Consider the following 11,619-nt stretch of genomic DNA (forward strand, 5'->3'; position numbering starts at 1 on the left):
TGTGGCTTTGAGTCCACTCTTGGTTTTGTTTGCTGTCCAAGAAATACTTGTGTTTCTGAAACATGGCATGACCATTCCTGTGCTTGCTTGTGTCTGTGCCACCCATCTCTGGAGCTTGGTTTGACTACAACAAAATCCTTTTTGAGAGGAGTTTGTGTCATTTTAGAATGGTTAAGATGTGAAGCCATAATATTTTATTTCTTAGTCCTTTGCCTGTAACTGTTAGCATATCCTTAACATTCATGCTTCTCTTGAGCACCGAATTGAGGCTTTTGAGAGCTTCCCAGTGACTTCAAAGCCTTTGGGATCTGCACCAAACTGCTCCATGTCACAGCTGGGGTTATGCTTTGATCATCTGTAAATACTCTTCACTTACTAATGCTAAATTTCACACTCTCTGGGTCATTCTCTATCAGCAGCTTTGTCACATCACAGTCCCTTCCTTTCCCAGGCCAGTTGGGAATGACTTGACCAGTGTGTTCATGTGAGAAATGCACTGATTCCTACTTCAGGCCTCCTCGTCAGCAAGCACAGCCAGGGTAGGGTTCACATTCAGGGGTTGTTGATAAACAGCAGCTCAGGCCTCCACCCAGAAACTCCCTGGGCTGATGCCAAGTGAGCTCATCTTCCCAACTTACAGGTGACAGGTGAAATGGTTTAACAACGTGTCTGTAATTGGAGGAAGGAAAAAAAGAAGGAGAAGGAGAGAACAGAACAGCCTTAAAATCAAATGGAAGGTGTCCCTGCCCATGGCAGGGGGGTCAAACAAGATGATCTTCAACCTCCCTTCCAACCCAAACTATTCCATGATTCTATGAAATAACTATTACTTTCCCAAAATACAACCATAATTATTTTAAGTTATTCTCTCTGGTTTAATTTATAAATACAGTCATATCTACATACAATAATATGTATTTTATATATTTATAGGTTACAGGATATATTACTATATATAAATGGAAGTCAGAGATTGGACTTTGGGATCTTGAAGGTCTTTTCCAACCTAAATGATTCTGTATTATTGTAAATAAAAGTATGAGGCTGGTTTAGCCTCTCTGTCAGTTCTGTGGTGATGAAAAATAGTTATTTGAGATTCCTTGCTCTCTTTCACTTCTCGATGAGAGTCAGTGCTGTAGATAGAGCAGCTGCAGCCAGGAGTAGCTCAGGTGTGGCTGTGCACAGGGAGCGTGTCCCGGGCCGGCCCCGCGCTCCCGGGGGCTCAGCGAGGCTCTGTGTGTGTGTCCCTGCAGACACGTGCGCAACGGGGCGGTGATCGCGCGCTGCAGCCAGCCCGAGATCAGCTGGTGGGGCTGGCGGAACGCCGACGATGAGTACCTGGTGACATCCATTGCCAAAGCCTGTGCCTTGAACCCCGGGGCGAGGGCGTCGGGCGCCGTGCCACAGGCCGGGAGCAGCGACGGCAGCGAGCCCTGCGACGCTGACTTCGGTGAGACGGCTCCTGCCAGCCCTCCTGAATGGGGACATGGCAGAGGGGCTGCCAGGGCTGTCCCGGGGCAGGGCTTTACCCCAGTGTGCAGGGGGAGAACCTGGGCCCCAGTGTGCCCTGACTGTGGTGTGTGGGTGGCTCTCTGGGCTCACGGTGGCACTGGGGGGAGGGAGGGAGGGAGGGAGGTGCCAGGAGCTCAGTCCTTGTGTGTCCCTGCAGACTCATCCTTGACAGCATGTTCGGGCGTGGAGAATGCAGGAACCCCTCAGAAGCTGCTGATCCTCGATGCCAGGTCCTACACGGCAGCTGTGGCCAACAGGGCCAAGGGAGGCGGCTGCGAATGCGAAGGTACTAAGGGCCAAACACATCGCAGAGCATCTTCCTCTTGAACCTGGCAGTGGCTCTTAGGGCACAGCTGGGGACTGGGACAGCATTTTGGTGCTTGGTCTCTGGGAGCATGTTCCCTCACAGGGATCTGGAGGGGCTGGATCAACACGCCAAGGCCAATTGGATGAGGTTCAATAAGGCCAAGTGCTAGGTCCTGCATTTGGTTCACAACAGCCCCACTGGAATGTTCCAGGCTGGGGCAGAGTGGCTGAAAAGCTGCCCAGTAGAAAAGGACCTGGGGGTACTGGTTGGCAGCAGCTGAACATGGACTTAGGTGTGCCCAGGTGAGCAGTAGGTCAATGACACCTGAGCTGTACCAGCAATAAAGTGGTCACAGGGCAGTGACAGTCCCCCTTATCTGGCCACTGGGGTCAGTTTTGTGCCCATTAGGACAAGAAAGACCATGAAGAGGGAATGGAGCTAAGGAAGGGTCTAAAGCACCAGGAGCAGCTGAGGGAGCTGGGAAGGGGCTCAGCCTGGAGAATAGGAGGCTCAGGGAGGACCTTCTGGCTCTGCACAACTCCCTGACAGGAGGGGGCAGCCAGGTGAGAGTCAGGCTCTGCTCCCAGGGAACAAGGCACAGGATGAGCGGAAGTGGCATCGAACTGTGCCAGGGGAGGTTTAGGTTGGATATGGGGAAAATTTCTTCAGTGAAGTGTTGTCAGGCCCTGGCACAGCTGCCCAGGGCAGTGTTAAGAGTCCCCATCTGTGGAGGGGTTTAACAGGTCCATGGATATGGCACTTGGGGATTTGGTGGCCTTGGCAGTGCTGGGAAATGGTTTGACTCAATGATCTTGGAGGTTTTTCCCAACCTTAGTGAGTCCATGGACACCAGGGATGGTATGGGAGGGATGGCTGCACTGGGGTGTGGAGGAAGTTGCTGCAGTTGGGGCAGAGATGGATTTGATGACCGTTGTGGGTCCATTCCAGCTCAGAATGTTCTGTAGCTCCTTAGCTCTCTCTAAATGTTCCTGTCTCTTGTGTCAGAGTATTATCCCAACTGTGAAGTCGTGTTCATGGGCATGGCCAACATCCACTCCATCCGGAACAGCTTCCAGTATCTGCGTGCTGTCTGCAGTCAAGTGCCAGACCCCAGCAAGTGAGTGACTCTTCTCTAGCTGAATTTGATGCCATATCTGTCAATGACCTGGGGGGGTTCCACTCTGTTTTCCTTTTTTTATCCCAGGTTTCTAACTTAGAAAATGGAGGGATGGGAAAGTGTTCACTGTGCTTGAATGCTGCTAATTTTGATCCATTAATCCAGAAGGGATTGTGGCACTGTCTCAGTGTCACCTGGTTGTGTGTATCCTCTGGGGGCTTCTAAAATGTGGGTGTATTTGAGAAAAATTAAATTTGGGGTTGGATTCTTTGCCCTTCTTTCCAGGCTCCCTGGCTCCTCTGGAACATGTTTTAGAAAAGACTGATTTTCGCTGAGGACTCCAAGAAAACGGAAGTTAAAATGTATTTTTTTTTTTTTTCAATGGAGAGCTAAGCAACCATTCTTGCCTTTTTTCCCCTTTGCAGCTGGCTTTCAGCCCTGGAGAGCACCAAGTGGCTGCAGCATCTGTCTGTCATGCTGAAGGCAGCAGTGCTGGTCTCCAGTGCCGTGGACAGAGAAGGGCGTCCGGTGCTGGTTCACTGCTCCGACGGCTGGGACAGGACTCCGCAGATTGTGGCGCTGGCAAAGATTCTCCTGGACCCTTACTACAGGACCATGGAGGTAGGATTGTGCTCTGGTGCAGTTCATTTCTGTTCAAAGGCAGCTTTTATATTGGAATCCCCGTGGAAAGGAGCAGCACTGCATTTGGGAATAAGCTTAGTGGTGTTTTTGAGTTGCTGTGGTGGGTGTTGAGTTTTCCCTGTTCTCTTCCTGCTTGTTTTGGGTAACTGTTCCTCATTCTTCTGCCCAGTCTGGGGAAGTGCCGTGGGAAATACCATCTTGTGCTCAAAGTTCAGCTGCTTCCCTACTATGAATTCTCTGAGCTGGTTACTGCATAGACCTAACAACTGTTAGTTTGTGTCTGGAAACCTTCAACCCTGGTGAGCTTTGCTCCCAAACCAGGCACCGCAGTAGCCTCCTTCCCAGCCCTTACTGGTGGATGGGGCTTGCTTTGTCCTGCCACATGTCCTCGGCAAAGTCTCTGCAGTTGTTTTTTCTTTTAATCACAGGGCTTCCAGGTGCTCGTTGAATCGGACTGGCTGGACTTTGGTCACAAGTTTGGGGATCGCTGTGGACACCAGGAAAAGGTGGAGGATCAGAACGAGCAGTGCCCAGTTTTTCTCCAGTGGCTGGATGCTGTTCATCAGCTTCTGAAGCAATTTCCCTGCCTCTTCGAATTTAATGAAGCTTTTCTGGTAAGAAATACATGTGAGCAGAGACAGAGGGAAGGTCGTGATGTTTTACAGTACTGGAGTTGAAAGAAAAGAGGTCTGCAGAGCCTGGGACATTGTGATGTGATCACAGAATCCCAGAATGGTTTGGGTTGGAAGGGAACTTAAAGTACATCTCGTTCCATCCATCCCCTGCCATGGGCAGGGACACCTTCTACTACTCCAGATTGCTCTGTCTAGCCTGGCCTTGGACACTTTCAGGGATGGGACAGCCACAGCTTCTCTGGGCAGCCTGGTTCAGGGTCTCACCACCCTCACAGGGAACAATTTCTCTGTAACATCTCATCTAAATTTGTTTTCTTTTAGTTTAAATCTGTTCTCCCGTGAAGGGGTGGTGGAGGGTTGTTATACTCTGGTTTTCCTGAATCCCTTCTCCAGTCCCTTTCCACCCCAGGGAATTCAGATGCCAGCAGCAGCACTGGTTTGATTTGCATATCTCAGAGCTATATGGGTCTGAAATATTTTTTAGAAAATAGGGGAAAAAATTAATCTGTCTTACCAAAAAATGCAGGACAAGGTTCTAGAGAGTCATTTGGTTCTAGAGGGATGGGTTTGGTATCAGCTGAGTATTACTTTCCCTTCAATTGAAGTGATCCCTGTCCTGCCCAGTGTGGAAGCAAGGACAGCAGTGAGGTCACCCCGGGTAAGCAGTGCATGAGTCATCCCAGAGGAGGGGAAGACATGTCTCCTGTAGGCAGGAGCCCCCTTTTTCCCCGTGGCTCTGAGTGCACCTCCCCCTCCCTGCCACAGGTGAAGCTGGTGCAGCACACATATTCCTGCCTCTACGGGACCTTCCTGGGGAACAGCCCCTGCGAGCGCGAGATGCACAACATCTACAAGCGACACGTGCTCCGTGTGGTCCCTGCTGCGGGCTGGCAACAAGAACTTCCACAACCTGCTCTACATGCCCGGATCCGAGCAGGTCAGTAGAGCTCCTGACCCCACTTTCCAGGCTTTTCCCCTGGCAGGCACTGGGGAGGGGCTGAAGGGGTTTCCGAGGCGTCGGGCTCTGATGCGGGCGGTGTCACAGGTGCTGCATCCCGTGTGCCACGTGCGCGCCCTGCACCTCTGGACAGCCGTGTACCTCCCGGCCTCCTCGCCACATCCTCTGGGACAGGAGGACATGGACATCTACATGCCACCTGGATCTCAGAGCCAGGACTTCAGTGGCAGGTGTTTGGACAGGTAAGAGCTTAAAGCTTCAGGCTCAGGGTGTTGCATACCCACAGATCTTCCTGCCCTTCTTGTAGTTTCTTGTAGTTTCTCTGTTATTGTTCTCATCTTCCTTGTGGGAGCAAGAGCTCTGTAGCAGTGCCCCAGCCACTTAGAGAAGGAAAATGCACAGAAGTCCCTGCTGCACCCCAAAGGCAGGAGGCCACACTGTGTTGTTGTGCATTTCAGCTCCTGTAGCTGCACTGCCCATCTCCACTGACTGCTGGAGCTTTAATGGAGAATATTTCCCTGTCCTCATCTCAGTTTTGAGTGAAGTCAGGGAAGTTTTGAGGGGTTTATTGTGCTTTGCTTTTGGGTTCTAGATTACCGAAGACAAGATCTATGGATGACCTGCTCTCAGCCTGTGACTCCAGTAGCCCTCTGACCCGCACATCCAGTGACCCCAACCTGAACAACCACTGTCAGGAGGTGCGGGTGGGCTTGGAAGCCCGGCATGCCAACACTGAAGGGGGTGAAGGTGCTGCAGTGACCACAGGAGAGGCACAACACAGGGAGGAGGAGAAAGAGAACCCTCTCCTGCAAGGCAGCAGCCATGCTGAGCACGAAGGGCCGAGCAGGCAGCTGGGCAGCCAGTCTGCTGTGCCAGCCAGCAGTGTCCCTGTGGAGGTGGAAGGGGGAAATGGAACACTCATAGAGGAACTGGATGGCAGAGGTCCAGATCCAAATCCTTCTGGACAGGAAAACAGTGACAAAGTTTCCACCACTTCTGGAAGGCATTTGGAAACCCCTCAGGAACCTTTGAAGGCTGCTGGCACTGTGTCCAACAGTGGAGGCTGTCCTAAAAGAATCACCACCTGCCCAGACATTTCCAGCCAGGAGTCCCTGGCACCAGGCACCCCTTCTCAGGACATCCCAGGCCCTGCCCTGCGTATCCCATGCCCAGATGCAGACAAGGGCAGAGGTGATGCTGGCCGGAGCATGCCCTTCGAGGAACCTGGCCAGCCGGGGAGGCTCCTGCTGGAGCAATGGCACAAGCCCATTTCCCAGAGCCAAAGCAGCGAGTTCTCCTTCCTGGGGTGCAACTGGGACAGTTTTCAAGGCATGGTGACATCGCTCCCCAATGGGGACCCCACCCCCAGACACCTCCTCTCCTATGGCTGCTGCAGCAAGAGGCTGAGCAGCAAACCCCTGCGGGCCCCAGGCCTGTGCCTCAGTGGCCCATGGTCTGGCAGGGAAGGTGGGAAGCCCTCGGCCTGTGCTGGCCATGTGAGCGCACATTTCGGGAAGCCCAGCCGTTTGTGGCTGCCCTGTCACCTGAAACAAGCCTCTGGTCCCAAGCATCTGCCACCAAAATGTCCTTCTCCTGTGCCTCCTATCTACCCGGATGACGACGGGCTGCCCTTCCCCACGGATGTGATCCAGCACCGGCTGCGGCAGATCGAGGCCAGCTACAAGCAGGAGGTGGAGCAGCTGCGCCGGCAGGTGCGGGAGCTGCAGCTGCGCCTGGACATTCGCCACTTCTGCGCCCCTCCGGCCGAGCCCCCCATGGACTACGAGGATGACTTTGTGAGTACAGGCCGCTCACACCCCACGCCAGATTCCTGTACCTCTGTACACCTCCCTCTCCAACCTACAGCTCTCCATACCTTTGAGAGGGGGTGGGAAAGATTGTTCCTCTGTCAGTCGTGTCCCTGTCCTGGCCATGTCCTCCTCCACCCAGAGGTATCTCTGCTGCTTGAGGACCAAACTCCTACACACTCATGGATGCTTTGCCCCATGTCTGGGGGTTCGGCAGCCACCCGGTGGCCCCTCACCAGCACAGAGTGTGTGGAGCAGGGCGTGCCCTGGAGTGTGTGCCCAGCAGCAGAGGGGATTGGTGACCTGGTCTCATTTTGCAGACGTGTCTTAAGGAATCAGACGGCAGTGACACGGAGGATTTCTGTTCGGACCACAGTGAGGACTGTTTGTCAGAAGCAAGCTGGGAACCTGTGGATAAGAAGGAGACTGAGGTATGTGTCCCATCATGGAGCTGTGATGCAGTGGGAGGGAATGCTTTTTGCAGCTGACCTGGGTGGGCACAGCTGCAGAAGTGAGGCAGTGAGCATGTCCTTGACACATCCTCTGCTGCTAATGGCTCAGGTGGGGTAGGCTCACTGTGAGGTGTGGCCCAAAGCCACCCCCAGTTTGCCCAGAGCTGTCACTGGAGGCGTTACAGATGGGAGCTAACTGGTGTCTGCCCTAGGTCACGCGGTGGGTCCCAGACCACATGGCCTCACACTGCTTCAACTGTGACTGTGAGTTCTGGCTGGCCAAACGGAGGCACCACTGCAGGTAAAAATGTCAGCGCTCTGGGCCCATCCTCCCCTCGGCCTGGTGTCACAAAATGCCCCTCTGCCAGGTCTGTTCCCTCCAGCTCCCAGGAGAAGCTTTTAGGTCTTTCCACTACATGCCAGGCCTCATCAGTTCCCTGCAGAGTTCCATTCTACATTGTTCTTGTTTCTATTTTTCCAAGGCCTTTGATCCCTTTCTGGGACAGCAATGAGTCCCTGTCAGCACTAGCAGTTTGCTTGCACTGCTGACCACAGTGTAAAAAACACATTTACAATCCTCAGTCATGCTGGTGCTTTGCCCTGACCTGGACCTTTTGTACTTGCTAAAGTTCTGCTGTGGTGGTCTCAGCTCTCTTCTCACTGGTTTTCTTGCTCCTTGACAGGAACTGTGGGAATGTGTTCTGTGCTACCTGCTGCCATCTGAAGCTGCCCATCCCTGATCAGCAGTTGTACGACCCTGTCCTCGTTTGTAACTCCTGTTTTGACCATATCCAAGTGTCTCGTGCCAGGGAGCTCATGAGCCAACATATGAAGAAACCCATTGCCACAGCTTCCAGCTGAATGCCAGACAAAGGACCTGTCTAAGCCCAGCCTTTTCTCTCGTGGGTTTGAAGGGTGACTCTGCCTCCAGGGTAACTGTGAAGGCCTTTGGCGCAACACTTGAACACGAAGCTGGAATGCACTGTCTACATCAGCCTCGCTGCTGGGCTGGAGCAGAGGAGCTCAGATCAAAGTTTGCTGTGTCCCCACCCCGGAGCCGGTGGGCCCGTGTGTTGTAGCCCTCATGGCCTAGGGCTGAGAAAAGATCACAACCTCTTCCTTTTGTGGTCTGGAAAGCAACGTTTTCACAGCTGTTTGCCTGTGCAAAGTCCCCCCAAAGCAATAGAAAGGCATGTTTAGAACGACCTCCCCCTCCAAAGGCAGGCTGCTGTGTGAGAAGGAAGAGGGCAAGCTCCCAATGGTCCCATGGGTGTTGGAAGGGCCTCAGCCTGGAGCAGATCTGTAGATTTTCTTCCCATGAGTGTGATTTGTGATCAGCTTGGTGAACAAGACTCACTAGCCATCACTAATTGATTTTCTCTCGGGCTCTGAAGAGAAATTCATTCCAGCTGAAAAGGGCTGAGCAGATCGTGCCCATTTTCAGGCTCCACTGGGATCAGTGTCGCACTGGACTTTGTCCCTGCCCCCAACACCATGGGGAGATGGGAGATTGGCTTTTCACTTCTGCTCTGCCCCTCTGCTTTGTCTGCGGTTGTGCACAGCCTGGTGCTAACACAGGAATGGCACCCTGATCCTCTCCTGGCATGGAAACAGAACTCATGTTCCTGTGTTGCTCCTCCTCCCCTTTTCTGCCCTCAGCTCTCCACTTCCTACTGCTCTTTATCCTGAAAACTTGATACCTTGAGGGTATAGGCCATAATGTGTTGTTTTACCTCCTGGAATGTGCTGTCTGGTGTATGTGAGGGTTTCAGTCCAAATGCTGCTATATATTTCTGTGCACTTAATGTAACCCGAAGAAGGGAGAATGAAGCATCGATACCAAATCGGGGGTGGGGAAGGACACTGGCTGACATAGACACTACGGTCTGTGCTTTTCACTTTAGGGTGTACAGCTGCAGTGATAACCATGACATGTGGCATTTGTTCAGTGGTGGAAACAATCTCTCTGACTTGCCCCAGTGCTACCTAAAATGCCTCTTGAATTTGACTTCTTTTTTTGTCTCCTGTACAGTGGTCAAAGTTCAGAGTTGCCAACTTGTAAATGCCTCTCTGCTTCTTCTTTAAACTAGAGAGCAGGAATCCCAACTCATCCTAAGGACAAAGAACTGGGTTTAGAAAGGAAGAATGGTTTATAAAGTGGGCTTCAGTGGGCTTGTAATCCCTGGATCCCTTGAGGAGTATCCATCCTGCCTCCTCTGTAAGGCATCTGTGGATACTAGTCAGGAAGAAGAGTTTGAAAGTGGAGCGTTTTTTTGCAGAAATGTAGGTTTTCTTTCCAATATATTCTGCACTTCAGGAGCTGAGACTTGGTTTGTGGCAGGGAGGACCTTGGTCTGCTAACAAGGCAAAGGACTTGACTCTGTTGTGATCTCCCAGATCTTTCAGTAATGGTTTGTTATCTCCATCAGAAGGAGTGAAACAAGGACCCTTTCCTGCACTTTGACTTGTCAGCCTCTGGTTTTGTAAATCCTGATATGTAAGTGAAGCTCATCTTCTGAAGACCCTGTACTTAGACTCTGCTTCTTTTCCATACTGGGAACAAACAACTTGGCTCTGGGAAGAGAAGGCACCTTGCTTCAGATTCTCCCCTGCCTTGTACCTTGCAGTCATTGCTGGACATGTGGAAGCGTGATCATTGGTCTGGCAGAAGGAACTTGGATTTGCTTCTGTTTCGCACATGTTGGAATGACTGCAAGTGATGAGGAAGCCAGAAACCAGGTACTGCTGGCCCTCCCATTCAGGCCATTAGTCCAAACTGCTTTTAGCTCTTGTGAGTCTCAGCGTCACAATGTGCTGGCCAAAAACTCCAGTCAGTTTGATGGCATTGTGACAAACAAAATGTGCTGTACAACTCGATACAGTCGAAATAAAATCTCTATATTAGTGCTGCTGGGTTTGGCCCCTTCTTTCCTCTGTGGGGAGTTCTGCTTGCCCGGGAGGTTTCAAGCTGCTGTTACTCACCACCTTTTCCCTTGATTGAAGTATGTTAGGGATTTAATATCCCTTTTCACAATCAGAATCACAGGTAGGGCACAGAACACCTCTGCCTTCTTCCAAACAAACCTGCAGGATGTCCTTCCCAGGATAACCAGGGCCTTCCAGCCTCTCCTATAAGGACTCAAGGAGTTGTTTTCTTTCTAAGGAAGCATTGTTAGGCAGGATTCCCTGCTGTGAGGAAAGGCTGAGAGAGTTGGGATTGTTCTCCTGGAGAAGAGAAGACTCCAGGGAGACCATAGAGCCCCTCCCAGTGTCTAAAGGAGCTCCAAGAGAGGGACTTTGGACAAGAGATGGAAGGACAGAACTGGGGGAATGGCTTCCCACTACCAGAGGGCAGGTATAGAGGGGATATTGGGAATTAGGAATTGTTCCCTGTGAGGGTGGGCAGGCCCTGGCACAGGGTGCCCAGAGCAGCTGGGGCTGCCCCTGAATCCCTGGCAGTGCCCAAGGCCAGGCTGGATGGGGCTTGGAGCACCCTGGGACAGTGGGAGGTGTCCCTGCCATGGCAGGGGGTGGCACTGGATGAGCTTCAAGGTCCTTCCAACCAAACCATTCTTTGATTCTATGATCCTCTCACTCCTCACTGATGTTTTCCTACCACCCGTTCCAGATGGGTGTGTGGGTGGTTCCTCTGTGCAGGATAGTGGGTGGGAAAGTTGTGCTTTGTCAGCTGGATGGTGCTGCAGGTCAGTTATACTTTGTGATGGAGCCAGAGAGAATCTCTTGGAAAGTCTGTCCTCAATTCAAAGATCCAGGGATACTGAAATTCAGCAGATCCCTGATAAACTACTCCCTCAATTCGGCTCAGATGTTCCTGTCAGACAGGTGATACCTAAAGGCCTTGTATCAGAAATGTGGGGAACAGGACAGTTTGTCACATTGAAATGTGAACCATTGTTCCTCGCAGTCACATAAGGTCAGCTCAGGAAGCTGCTTTTGCTGGAGATTGTAAAACTGAGACAAAGAAGGTGTTTAAATGAGATTATTTCTAGAAACCAGATAAATCGGTGAAATTATAGCCCTGCAAACACTTGAATACACATTTGTGATGTAAAACGGAATTGGTACTACCCAACTGACATGATAATTATGAAGAGTTTAGAGGGGTAGCCTCTCTATGGAATGTGCAGTCACTGCCCCAAGGAGGCAAGGGCTCGGCTTTGAGGAATT

The 11,619-nt window shown here is 51.8% G+C and overlaps 1 protein-coding gene across 1 annotated transcript in view; it reads left to right on the plus strand.

Annotated features, from left to right (window-relative positions):
- The window catches only part of MTMR4 (myotubularin related protein 4), a 28,426-nt gene extending 18,089 nt beyond the window's left edge, over positions 1-10,337 (plus strand). Inside the window, 12 exon segments of the mRNA XM_030962588.1 lie at positions 1,254-1,450; positions 1,670-1,798; positions 2,825-2,936; positions 3,362-3,557; positions 4,007-4,192; positions 4,979-5,071; positions 5,073-5,150; positions 5,259-5,413; positions 5,764-6,967; positions 7,300-7,410; positions 7,644-7,732; positions 8,115-10,337. Coding sequence (XP_030818448.1) covers positions 1,254-1,450; positions 1,670-1,798; positions 2,825-2,936; positions 3,362-3,557; positions 4,007-4,192; positions 4,979-5,071; positions 5,073-5,150; positions 5,259-5,413; positions 5,764-6,967; positions 7,300-7,410; positions 7,644-7,732; positions 8,115-8,292 — 2,728 coding nt within the window. The 3' untranslated portion in view covers positions 8,293-10,337.
- Positions 10,338-11,619: the final 1,282 nt, after the last annotated feature.

This window comes from Camarhynchus parvulus, chromosome 19 (assembly GCF_901933205.1).
Source record: "Camarhynchus parvulus chromosome 19, STF_HiC, whole genome shotgun sequence".
Taxonomy (NCBI): domain Eukaryota; kingdom Metazoa; phylum Chordata; class Aves; order Passeriformes; family Thraupidae; genus Camarhynchus; species Camarhynchus parvulus.